Below are 13,035 nucleotides of genomic sequence, written 5' to 3' on the forward strand. Positions count from 1 at the left end.
AAATAATGTTTCAAGGTTATCAAACACTGTGGGCTGAGAAGGCCTGGGAGTTAGAATAGTTGGTGGGGGGTGTTAGGCCTCTTGTTGTGTTTTTAAGCAATAGGTATAATTCAATAAATGTTCTACCACATTACTAGAAACCTGTAACTTTTTCAGGTATTAAATATTAAATTTAACTTGTTGGCATCCAAATGGTTGACCAATTGATATTTGTGGAATGGCTATGTTATACAAGTGCACAAAAGTATAATTGTGCTAATATGTTACTTGGTAAAATGGAAGGAAGACCTATATAAATATAAATATTGTTTAAAGGGAACCTTTCACATTGAACATGGTGTCCCCACATGGTGTGTTGTCTTACTGGGGCTTGAGACATCGCGGACCGGGTTGACAGATTACTGTAAGGGGCTGGTGAGGATACAATGATCATGGTGCACATTGACACCAATGACAAAGTTAGAGGTCAATGGAGGGCCCTTATAAAACAATTTCAGGGACCTAGGATCTAAGCTTAGGGCGAGGACCTCCAAGGTAGTTTTCTCAAAAATACTAACTCTACCACGAGCCACATCAGAAAGGTAGTGGGAGATTAGGGAGGTAAATAAGTGGCTCCAGAGCTCATGTAGGAAGGAGGGGTTTGGATTCCTGAAGAACTTGGCTGACTTTGCTGTCGGCTACAGGCTCTACTGTAGGGAGAGGCTGCATCTCAATGGGAAGTAATGGGAATAGGGGTTGAGCAGGGGTGGGGGTTAGTACAGTTAGAATTGATAGACCAGCTAATATGACCATAAGCAGCATAATGAATATAAAGAATAACAACAACCGTGTAAATTGTATGGCAACAAATGCAAGAAGTCTGATCAGTAAAGTGGGTGAGCTTGAAGCGAGAATGTCTGAAGAAAATTACTATATAGATGGAATAAGGGAAATATGGCTTAAAAATAATTGCGATTGGGCTGTGAATTTACAGGGTTACAATCTATTCAGAAGAACCATAAAGGAGAAGGGTATGTCTGTATGTTAAATTCTACTTAATCCTGAAGTTGCGAGATTAAATAGATGTAGGAGATGGACATGTGGAATCTCTGTGGGTATAAATACAGGGAGGGAAAAATAACAAAATCCTGATAGGCGTTTTTTATAGGCCACCAAAAACAACAGAAGCAACTGAAAACTTATTAATAAGGCAAATAGAAAAGATGTCAAACAGCAGTGAAGTAATTATTATGGGAGACTTTAATCATCCGATATAGTATGGGAAGATGAAACCTGCGAATCTCACAAGAGCTATAAGTTCTTGAGAACAATTATAGATAACTACCTTACCCAACTTGTATGAGAGCCAACTAGAGGGTGGGCCATCCCGGACTTATTACTAACTAAAAACCCGGACAGAATCAAGGGGGTGCAGGGTGTGGGACACTTGGGAAATAGTGACCACAATATAATTAATTTCCAGCTGTTATTCAATAGAAAGCCTTTTCAGGGAGTGACAAAAGAAGTTACTCTTGGCAACATTAATTGGGACAACATCCTGAAAAATAACGACACAGTTGACAAATGGGAGAAGCTTAAAAACATCCGAATTACCTCATGTGAGCAGTTCATACCCTTTAAAAATAAAAAAAACAACAAGTAGAAGGAAACCAATGTGGCTCCACAAGACTGTAGAGGGGGCAATAAGCGGAAAAAGAAAACATTTAAATTATTAAAACAATAAAGCAGTGAAGAAGCTCAAAAAAACATACAGGGAAAAAAACAAGTTATGTAAAGAAAATATATAAACTGCCAAAGAGGAGGCAGAGAAACTGATTGGCAAAGAATGCAAAAATAACCTAACCTAAACTATTTTTCAATTATATTAATTATTTCTCAAGTGTATTCACAAAGGAAAAAGAAATGTCAAACGAGATGCAGGGGAATAAAACAAACCCCCCCACTAAATATCACCTGCCTAATGCAGGAGGAAGTGCAGAGCAGTTTAAAAAAAAGATTAAAATCGACAAATCGCCGGGCCCAGATGGAATACACCCAAGGGTTGCAGAGAGATGGTGAGGGAACACTTAGCTAACTTAAATGAATTCAAGTCTCAAGGTCCAGATGAATTACATCCTAGGATACTAAAGGAGGCAGCGGAGTTAATTGCTGAACCACTCGCCATAATCTTTAAAAATTCCTGGAGAACGGGAGAAGTCCCAGAAGATTGGAAAAGGGCAAATGTTGTCCCTATCTTCAAAAAAGGGAAGAAGGTGGATCCAGGAAACTGGGTTGATCAGGGAAATGTGGTGGATATAGTATATCTTGACTTTAGTAAAGCATTTGACAAAGTATCTCATACCATACATATTATAAAAATGATCAAATATGGGATTGACAAGGCAACTGTTAAGTGGATTCACAGCTGGCTAAGTGATCATACCCAAAGAGTAGTCATAAATGGCTGCACATCCAAGAGGAAGAAAGTATCAAATGGGATACCACACAGCTCTGTCCTGGGCCCAGTGTTGTTCAACATTTTTATAAATGATCTGGAGGAGGGAATTGATAGGAAACTGATCACATTTGCAGATGACACAAAGCTAGGAGGGATAGCTAACACTAGGGAAGACAGCGAGAGTATTCAAAAAGATCTAAAAAAGGTTGAACACTTGGCCGCGACTAATAGAATGGTATTTAACAAGGAGAAATGCAAAGTCCTACATCTGGGCAAGAAAAATGAAAAAAAAAAACACATACAGAATGGGAGGAATTGGGCTAAGCAGCAGCACATGTGAAAAAGACTTAGGTAAACTAATAGATCATAGACTGAACATGAGTCAACAATGTGATGCAGCAGTAAAAAAGGCAAACACAATTCTGGGATGTATTAAGAGAAGCATAGAGTTTAGATCACATGAGATAATTATTCCCCTCTACTCTTCCTTAGTCAGACCTCATCTGGAATACTGTGTCCATTTCTGGACACCACTTTTTAAAAAGACATAGACAAACTGGAGCAAGTTCAGAGAAGAGTTACCAAGATGGTGAGCAGTCTGCAAATCATGTCCTCTGAGGAACAGTTAAAGGATCTGGGAATGTTTAGCTTGCAAAAAAGAAGGCTGAGAGGAGACTTAATAGCTGTCTACAAATATCTGAAGGGCTGTCACAGTGCAGAGGGATCATTGTCAGTTGCACAAGAAAAGACTAGAAGTAATGGGATGAAACTGAAAGGGAGGAGACACAAATTAGATATTAGAAAAACCTTTATGACAGTGAGGGTGATCAATCAGTGGAACAGGTTACCACAAGAGGTGGTGAGTTCTCCTTCAATGGAAGTGTTCAAACAACTGCTGGACAAATATCTGTCTGGGATGATTTAGTGAATCCTGCACTGAGCAGGACATTGGACCAGATGACCCTGGAGGTCCCTTCTAACTCTACTATTCTTTGGGGTTTAAGGGAATTAAGTCACAGATAGACAGACTGTTATTTGTTATATTTAGGGACTCTATTGAGACCGGGGTTGTACCACTACATTGGCGTATCACTAATGTGGTTGTAAATATACAAAAAGAGGTCAAGAAGAGAGCCAGGTAACTACAGACCGGTAAGTCTCATTTCAATCATTGGAAAAATATTTGAGGGGTTTCTGAGGGATGCATCCTAGAATACCTCAAGGAAAACAACAGTATAACTCATCATCAGCATGGGTTCATGAGGGGTTGATCATGTCAGACCAATTAGATCAGCTTCTACAATGAAGTAAGTTCTAGGTTAGATTTGGGAGAGTCTATTGATCTTGTATATCTAGATTCTTCTAAAGCATTTGACACTGTGCCGCATAATAGGTTGATATATAAAATGAGACAGCTCAGTCTGGGAAAAAACGTGTGTATCTGGGTTAAGAACTAGCTCAGAGATAGAAAGCAGAGGGTGGTAATAAATAGTTTGTACTCTGATTGGGCCACTGTTGCTAGTGGGGTGCCACAGGGTTCAGTATTAGGCCCAATTCTGTTCAATATATTTATCAATGACTTGATAGAGGGACTGCACAGTCAAATATTGATATTTGCGGACGATACGAAATTATACAAGATTAATACAACGGAGGACAATGTACAGCTGCAAATAGACCTAGATAAGCTGGGGGCTTGGGTAGGAAAATGGCAAATTACATTCAATATTGATAAATGTTAAATTATGTACATGGGCAGGAGAAACAGATGTCATCAATATACACTAAAAGAGGTACTGCTAGGGAAAAGTGATATGGAAAAAGACCTGGGGGTACTAGTTGACTCAACTGGAGCAATCAATGCCAGTCAGTTGCTACAAAAGCAAATAAAGTCTTGGGGTGCATTAAAAGAGGTATAGGGGTGAGGGACGAGAACATTATTTTTTAACTATATAAGGCACTTGTCAGGCCCCACATGAAATACTGGCTGTGGTGCTCGAGCAGGCTTCAGGGCAGTCCTCAATGCTGACTGAGCATCTCTTGCTGCTGATGGGGCTTGAATACCCCGCCTCCAGCAAGCGATTGCTCTAATTCGTTCAGGAGCACAGCCTCAGCTTATCAAACCTGGCACTCAATGAACCAATTACAGCCAATGATGTCATTCAATGAATGGTTGTGATTGGTTCATCGAGTGCTGGCTCTGATCGGCTTGGGCGGGGCGTTCCTGAACAAATCAGAGCAATTGCTTGCTGGAGGCGGCGTATTCAAGCTCTGTCACCGACGAGAGATGCTCCATCAGCATTGAGGGAGGGACCTGAACGGCAACTACTAGGTAAGTATTTTTTTTTTAATGTAGCGTAGCAAGGGCTTATTTTTGGGGTAGGGCTTAGATTTCCATATCCCCCCCCCCCCCCCAAAAAAAAAAACAGGGTAGGGCATATTATCAGGCTAGGTCTTATTTTTGTGGAAACATGGTATGTTACTATGTTACTATCTACGGGAAAAAGTTATAGAGCAGGGGAAGTTGAGCAGATTAATATATGGTTTTGTGGGAAAAGATTCAGTATAGCTTCTAACCTATTAATTCATATCCCTGCTCCTTCTGGACTTTGTAGTTCAGTGGACGGTGTTAATCAGTTATCTCTGTATACATGCTTATAAGTGGAAGGCTGTCAATCACTGAGAGGACCACCCATGGGAATCCTAAGCCCAGAATGAGCAGAGTTTTAAATCAATAAATCAGATGTTGTATTGAATCTTTTCTCACAAATTTATGTTAGACAATTTTCCAATATGCTGTGTCATTCCTCATGGTTTTCAACATCTCAGCTGGCTGTCATACAGAGGGCGCCCCCACTGTTTACTTCCCTTTTGACAGGTATGCTGCACTAAGCCACTTTCCAAAAAAAAGGGGCAATACTTGTTGGGAAGGTGCGTGGCTGTCCCAGCCTAACACATTTATGTATAATTTACACCAGAAGCTGGCGTCAGTTATACCAGTAATGTACTCCAGCTCCTATCTGGCGTAGATTTCTGTCTAGGCGCACAGAGGAGCTGAGATGTGCCTAATATATGAAGAGGTGTGGGTCTCTTCATGTATTAGATGCATTGTGCTCCGACAGGAATATTATTAAGGCCAGCATATGAAATGCCAGTCTTAATAAACGTCTCCCAAGGAACGCACACTTGGTTTGTAAAATAGTTGTACCTCTTTTTATCTGCTACTGTGATGAGAGGAAACAAACTTCTTGCAGATGTTGTCCTTGGTCAGATTTGCGTCGAGGACCCCCATGCTACACTGTAACAGTCGTAACCACTGACGTCACCATGCATTTCTTTGGACCAATTTAAGCTGATGTCCTAATGCTCAACGCTCAATACCAGGAGCTTGTTTCCATACAAAAACCAACTATATGTAAGTTGTTCTGATATTTATAAATTCTAGACTGTTAAGGCAGCAGAAATGCAGTACTAAGCACTTGCTCACAAGCTGAAGGCTGCAGGTTCAATCCCAGTGTGGTTCAGATAGCTGACTCAAGGTTAACTCAGCTTTTCCTCCTTCTGAGGTGGGTAAAATGAGAACCCTGGGAAGTAAGGGGGAGATGACTAGGGAAGGCAGTGGAAAACCACCCTGCAAAAACAGTCTGGCAAGAAAACATCACGATGTGATATTACCCTAGGAGTCCGTCATGACTCTGTGCATGCACCAGGGGACTTTAATTGATATGAAAGTGCCCATTACCTAAACTTTTGTTGGAATTTTCATGCTAACCAGAATTATTCTATACAGCTTCTTTAGAGCTGGATTCTACGTTGATCATTTATTGAAGCCCCTTCTTTTTAATCATAGTCACTTCACAACTATTGAGAGAGTATATATAAATATGCATAGTGCTAAACTGTGTAGTGGGTTTATGGAGCTGTTGATGTTTCTGTGGTTCCTTCATCCTCTGAATGTAAATATCAGATTTTTTTGTATTTTCTAACCTCTGGAGGGAAAAGTGTAAACATTTTCTCAATGTCAAGTCATAATTTTAAATGCGACGTATCTTACTGTGACCACAACAGCATGCAAACAGAAAAATCAGCTTACCTGAGCAATGAGGTAGGAAGCCACTCCAGCGTCCATCCAGCTGACAAACACGGGTAGCATTTCCAATAAGGTTTCTCTTGCCAAGGCAGCTATACTGGACTGCGGAACCCACTGTGTATCTTCTTCCTGAAACCTGCGCATTAGGCGGAAGGCCAGGGGAACCACAAGATATCACTAGAGCATGAAAAATAGAATATCTGTGTTTAGTCAGAGAAGTGGCGGCTACAACATTTACCAGTATAATAACACTATCCTCCCCAGACAAAATCTGCAGCAGACATTTATGCCATGAAAAACATCTAAACCTTACATTTAATTAAAAAGATTACTTACAAAGGCAGGTGGGAAGATCTCTATCCCAAGTGCCATCCCCCTGGCAGGAAAGAACATGTGTTCCCATCAAATAGTAACCATGGCTGCACTCATAGGAGACGGATGTGCCGAAACTGAATCGATCTGGACCTTTCTGAAGAACTCGTCTAAGGCCATTCTCAACATGTCCAGGATCTGTACAGTTTAAGACTATCAGAAGGAAAATTCACAGGAAGAAGAAATCAGAAGCTGATAGTCAATGGATTAAATACTCGACAAATGTAAGAAGAGGAAGAGAAGTATTTGTATATTATCAGGAGATGAATGCAGCATACAGTAATCAACTATAACATTAAATTAGTTGTCAAATATTGTTAAGTTTCAGTCATTCTGCTAAAATAACTGACCCATTGAGGAATGGATTTCACAAGACCTCCGAAGGTTACCTGTGGTATCTGGAACTAAGATTTTAGAAACAGTAAAAAGATTTTATACCCAGGACTACGACAGTAACGAGAGGGCATCCGCTACGTCTAGAAGAAAGCAAGTTTCATCGCCAACACAGAAAAGGGTTCTTTACTGTAAGAGCAGTTAGACTGTGGAACTCTCTGCCTGAGGATGTGGTGATGGCAAAATCCATAGAGGAGTTTAAAAGGGGACTTGATGTATTTCTGGAGGGGAAGGATGTTACAGGATATAAATCTTAGGTTAATTGTTCATTCAGGTATATAGGCAGGTAGGAACTATTAGAGGTTGATCCAGGGATTAGTCTGATTGCCATTAGGGAGTCGGGAAGGAATTTTCCCCTAAAAGGGCTAATTGGCTCCTGCCTCTTGGGGTTTTTTGCCTTCCTCTGGATCAACAACACAGAAGGATAAACAGGCTGGACTAGATGGATATTGTCTTCATTCGGCCTTACAAACTATGTTACTATGTAAATCCTTTAAGTCCTGTAAATTACGAGGTGGGGCCTCCATGGATTGGACTTATTTTTCCATCTAACAGATGCTTGCTGAAATTGAGTTGTGGGGAAATTTCAGGTCAAGTCAAGACCTCAAATTCTTTTTCATATTACTCAAACAGTATCCAAATAATTTTTTCGAAGTGTGTACTGGTGCATCGCTCTGGCTACTGCCATTAGGGAATACTGTTGCCATGAAGGGGTGTACTTGGTCTGTAATAATATTTATGTGCAGATTTATAGATTACAGAAGCAACTGCTGTGCGTTATCAAGGTAAAATCTAACTTATATTACATTAATTTAAAACATCAAAGGAAACCAACCCCCCCCCCCCCAAAAAAAAAAAGGGCAGGGGCCCCCAAAGTGTCTGCTAGCAATACAAAACACCTGCCCCTAAAAGGGCGACCCTATGATGGCTCTTCTCTTGACCACAATCCCTATCATATCTCTGCATGGAGCCAATTGTGACGGTTACATTGGTATTGGATTCACTATCATCCAGGAACTGTGAGTGTATACTATCTTAATGCATGGATCTCATCTCCTCTAAGATGTGTGGAATTTACACTATTTCGCTACTATAGTTATTTATTTGATTATGTTATTTAATCATTCATTCATTCATCTATGAGGACTTGGAGTTTGAAAGTTATTCTCCTTTATAATGGCATTAATTTCAGATGGCATCATGATTACATAAGTGATCATAAGTGATTGAATTCAGTAACTGTGACACTGGTCAGCTATTTGTATCGTTGATGAGCCAAAGTAATCTTTTGGTGAAATGTGTAGGATTTTTCTCATAATTGGACGATATATGAGTGTCATGGACTACCCGATGGAGTGTACTGTCATTACATTAGATATTGCTTACATTTTATAACAGTTATTTTATGACATTTGAAAAAAATCTTTTGGCATGGTGATTCATTCTACTTTGTGTATGTTTTTTTGCCATCCTCTTAGAAGCAGGGATTTAAATGGTATCATCTTTGTTCTTCATTTTTTGATACATTTCAAGTCCTTTTTTCCTTTGCTCTCTATTATAGGGCTCATTAGGGATATATAGGGTAGGATCCAACACGGGGTTACCCGTTTCTGGGTGGGTGCTCCATATTGCTAGTGTACACTATAGGGTGCACTTTAGGGACACCCTCCATTTTCTTGGTTTTGACCCCCTTTGATGTTTTAAATCAATTTAATAAAAATTATGTTTTATCTCAAAAAAACACACAGCAGTTGCTTCTGTGATCTATGATATACGTTTTACTGTACTTCGATTTATGTACAGTGTAAGTAAATTTTAACTTGAATCTGACTACTTTCTGTGACATGTTATCTTATCTTAAGCAATTAAAATGATATTCTCTTAACATAACAAAATCCATTACAACAGAATTGAAAGGGTAAACAAACTGTGACATAGAAAGTTATGTCTAATGTGCTAAAGCTCCTTTTAGACAAGCCGATTCTCATTTGAACATGCGAGTAACATCACCGCTAGCTCATTCGCTTTTGTCCAACCTGTCTAGACAGGAAGACATATAGTTGGCTCGTTGAAAGCAGCATCGTTCATTATTAGAGATGAGCGAGCACCAAAATGCTCGAGTGCTCGTTACTTGAGTCGAACTTTCAGTGATGCTCGAGAGTTCGTTTCGAGTAACGAACCCCATTGAAGTCAATGGGCCACTCGAGCATTTTTGTATATGACTGGTGCTCCACTAAGGTTTTCATTTGTGAAAATCTTAGCAAATCACCAATGTCATGTAAAAAACACAGAAATGGATAGGGCAGGCGAGGAGCAACATGCAGGGCTGCATTTCGGGCTCTGAGGTCTCACTATTAAGCCACAATAGTGGCAAGAGTGAGACCTCCCCCCCCCCCCCCACACTGTCAGCATAAAGATCGTTCTCCTCTGCCACAGCTGTGACAGCTGTGGCAGAGAAGAACGATGTTAGCCCATTGAATTCAATGGAGTCGGCAATACAGCCGGCTCCATTGAAAGCAATGGGCTGCCGGCGAGCGCGGGATGAATTTTCGGGAAGGGCTTAAAAATATAAGCCCTTACCTGAAAATCATCCTAAAATGTGTAAAAATAAAAAAAAAATTATGTCAGCATTAAGATCGTTCTCCTCTGCCACAGCTGTAACAGCTGTGGCAGAGAAGAATGATGTTAGCCCATTGAATTCAATGGAGCCGGCAATACAGCCGACTCCATTGAAAGCAATGGGCTGCCGGCGAGCGCGGGATGAATTTTCGGAAAGGCCTTGAAAATATAAGCCCTTCCCTGAAAAAGAAACATTTTAGTGCAAAACAAAAAAAAAATAAAGAAAAATGTACCTCTCCGCCGCTGCTGTGACCACCGCAGGCATGAAGAACACATCTGCCGCATGCGGCAGATGTATCCTTCACCCCCACTAGTTAAAAGAATTCCCTGCTGCTACATCTGCCATATCTGTGGCAGATGCAGCAAAAGGAATTCTTCAGTTCTCAACCGCAGCTGTCACACATGACAGCTGCGGTAGAGAATCCTGCTGCTGGCATCATGTCAATGGCTTTTCAGGGAAGGGCTTCATTAGCCCTTCCCTGAAAAGCCATTTAAATTAGTGCAAAAAAAAACCAAAAACAATTCTCACCTCCCTTCAGTTGTCGGGGCTCAGCCGCGACTTCTAGCACTGTCCCAGGCTCTGTAGTTCTGAGCTATCAGCAGCCGGGGATTTAAAATCCCCAGCTGCTGATAGCTCAGCAGAGCTACAGAGCCGGAGACAGTGGCAGAAGTCCCCGCTGAGCCCCGGCAGCTGTTAGTGGCTTTGAAGGGAAGGGCTTCATAAGCCCTTCTCTGAAAAGCCTTTTAAAATAGTAAAAAAAATGTAAAAAAAATAGGTACTCACCTCCCTTCAGCTGCCGGGGCACAGCCGCGTCTTCTCCTGCTGTCCCCTGCACTGTGTTGCTGAACTGCTGATCTATCACCAGCCGGGGATTTAAAATCCCCGCCTGCTGAAAGAGCTGAATGTAATTGGCTGAGGTGCTCAGCCAATCACAGGCAGCTCTCACCTGTCATTCATTCGGGGAGAGCTGCCTGTGATTGGCTGAGCACCTCAGCCAATCACATTAAGCTCTTTCAGCAGGCGGGGATTTTAAATCCCCGGCTGGTGATAGATCAGCAGTTCAGTACCACAGTGCAGGGGACAGCAGGAGAAGACGCGGCTGTGCCCTGGCAGCTGAAGGGAGGTGACTATCTATTTTTTTGTTTTTTAAATCACTTTTAATTCATTTCCAGGGAATGGCTTATATGTAAAGCCCTTCCCTGAAAAAGAATTCAGGTGTGCCAGCAGACCATTGTCTTCAATGGATTCGGCAGCAGCAGCGGCTCCATTGAAGAGAATGCCTGCATTTTTATTCTTTTTTACACTAAAATCTTTCTTTTTCAGGGAAGGGCTTATATGTAAAGTCCTTCGCTGAAAAGGAATGCAGGGAGCCAGCAGGCCATTGTTTTCAATGGAGCCGCCGGCAGCAGCCGCGGCTCCATTGAAAACAATGCGTGCATTCCCTATGGTGCACGCATGTCCTATCTTTGCAGGCACGCACCTGCAGAGTACGGACATGTGCACACACCATAGGGAATGCAGTGTTGTAAATACAAGCCTATTTTGTGCGTGCGTATGCACGCACCAAAACACGCTCTTCTGAACGCACCCTTAAGGATGATTTTCAGGTAAGGGCTTATATTTTTAAGCCCTTCCCGAAAATTCATCCTGCGCTCGCAGGCAGCCCATTGCTTTCAATGGAGCCGGCTGTATTGCCGGCTTCATTGAATTCAATGGTCAGTGCTCGTTTAATCGAGACGAGTACCGCGTGGTGCTCGTCTCGAGTAAGGAGCATCTCGAGCACCCTAATACTCGAACGAGCATCAAGCTCGGACGAGTATGCTCGCTCATCTCTATTCATTATCATTCAGTCTTTCACTTTTGCTGTATTAGCGAATGTGAACGACTGAACGAGTGCTATTTAACCCTTTTCAATCCAATTTGTATCCTGGTTTTCCTAGGGGGCTTACTCTTTTTCTGCCATTATACAACTGCGCCATCTGCTGACTAAAGCCAGTACTGCATGAAATGACACGTTGGATAGGTTCCGACAGCAGAGAGGCTGGCAATATACAGTAAGAGAACCCTGATGGATGTCTTCCAATATGGGAGCTGTACAGCCTGAAATCATAATGTCTTCAGACGTCAGACAGTGGATTGGAAAGGGTTAAACTGAACAAGAAGTGAATGAGCCATCAATGATTTTTATGCCTGCATAAAATGTACGACAAGCGAAAAGCGACAAATCTTGTTCAGCGTTCAGTCATTGGCTCACATTATGACCAAACAATTATCGTTCACTTTCACTTATTCAAACAATTTTTTGAATGATAATAATTGTTTGTTCTAAAAGCACCGTTAGTCTCAATTTAAATGTTGGTACATCTGTAGGTCATATGTGTCAAAGTTGCATTTACCTAAATGCCAGAACCCAACAAAACATGGTCCAGAACATCACATTGCTTCCACTGGCTTTCCTTTTTCCCATAGTGCATCTTGGTGCTATCTCTTCCCCAAGTAACCAACACACACACATCCAGCTGTCCATGAGCATGTGCACCACTGGTCCATTATTTCAATGGGACTGCCAGAGATACTATTCACTATCTCTGGCAGTCCAATTGAAGTGAATGGAATGGTGGTGCACATGTATAGCCATTCACTACCATTCACTTCAGGTCAAGCTGCAGTTAGAATGTCTGCAGGACAAATAAAATCTGCCATGAGACAACCCCTTTAATTTGACTTTACTTATTGCATTTGTACATTAAATATGCTTTATGTGCATGCGTACATAAAAATACAAATACAAAAATCATAGGAACCACAGACCAGTGAGAACATACTGTTTTATATGTATGTAGTCTGGAAGGTACACAACGTTATCTGGAAATTGTACCCTACTTACTTCTGCATGTTGGCAAAGTTTGACTCCATTGTCCATTGGCTTGGCATTGAGCTTGACTTACACCCTCTAAGACATATCCAGGATTGCATCCAAACTTCACTATGTCATTCAGGTTAAATTGGGATCCCTGAGTAATTCCATTTCCAGGATTACCAGGGTGTCCACATGTGATTGCTGTGATAGACAGAAGTGAAAAGGAAGTAAACATCTCAAATAACCCATATCTCATAACTGTT

The 13,035-nt window shown here is 41.3% G+C and overlaps 1 protein-coding gene across 1 annotated transcript in view; it reads right to left on the reverse strand.

Annotated features, from left to right (window-relative positions):
• CSMD2 (CUB and Sushi multiple domains 2) overlaps nt 1–13,035 on the reverse strand; it is a 948,969-nt gene that overhangs the window by 35,723 nt on the left and 900,211 nt on the right. Inside the window, exons 54-56 of the mRNA XM_066586981.1 lie at nt 12,800–12,973; nt 6,864–7,052; nt 6,531–6,704 (exon numbers count right to left, since the gene is read on the reverse strand). Coding sequence (XP_066443078.1) covers nt 6,531–6,704; nt 6,864–7,052; nt 12,800–12,973 — 537 coding nt within the window. The remainder of the gene's footprint in view (nt 1–6,530; nt 6,705–6,863; nt 7,053–12,799; nt 12,974–13,035) is intronic.

The sequence above is a fragment of the Eleutherodactylus coqui genome, chromosome 1, assembly GCF_035609145.1.
Source record: "Eleutherodactylus coqui strain aEleCoq1 chromosome 1, aEleCoq1.hap1, whole genome shotgun sequence".
NCBI lineage: Eukaryota > Metazoa > Chordata > Amphibia > Anura > Eleutherodactylidae > Eleutherodactylus > Eleutherodactylus coqui.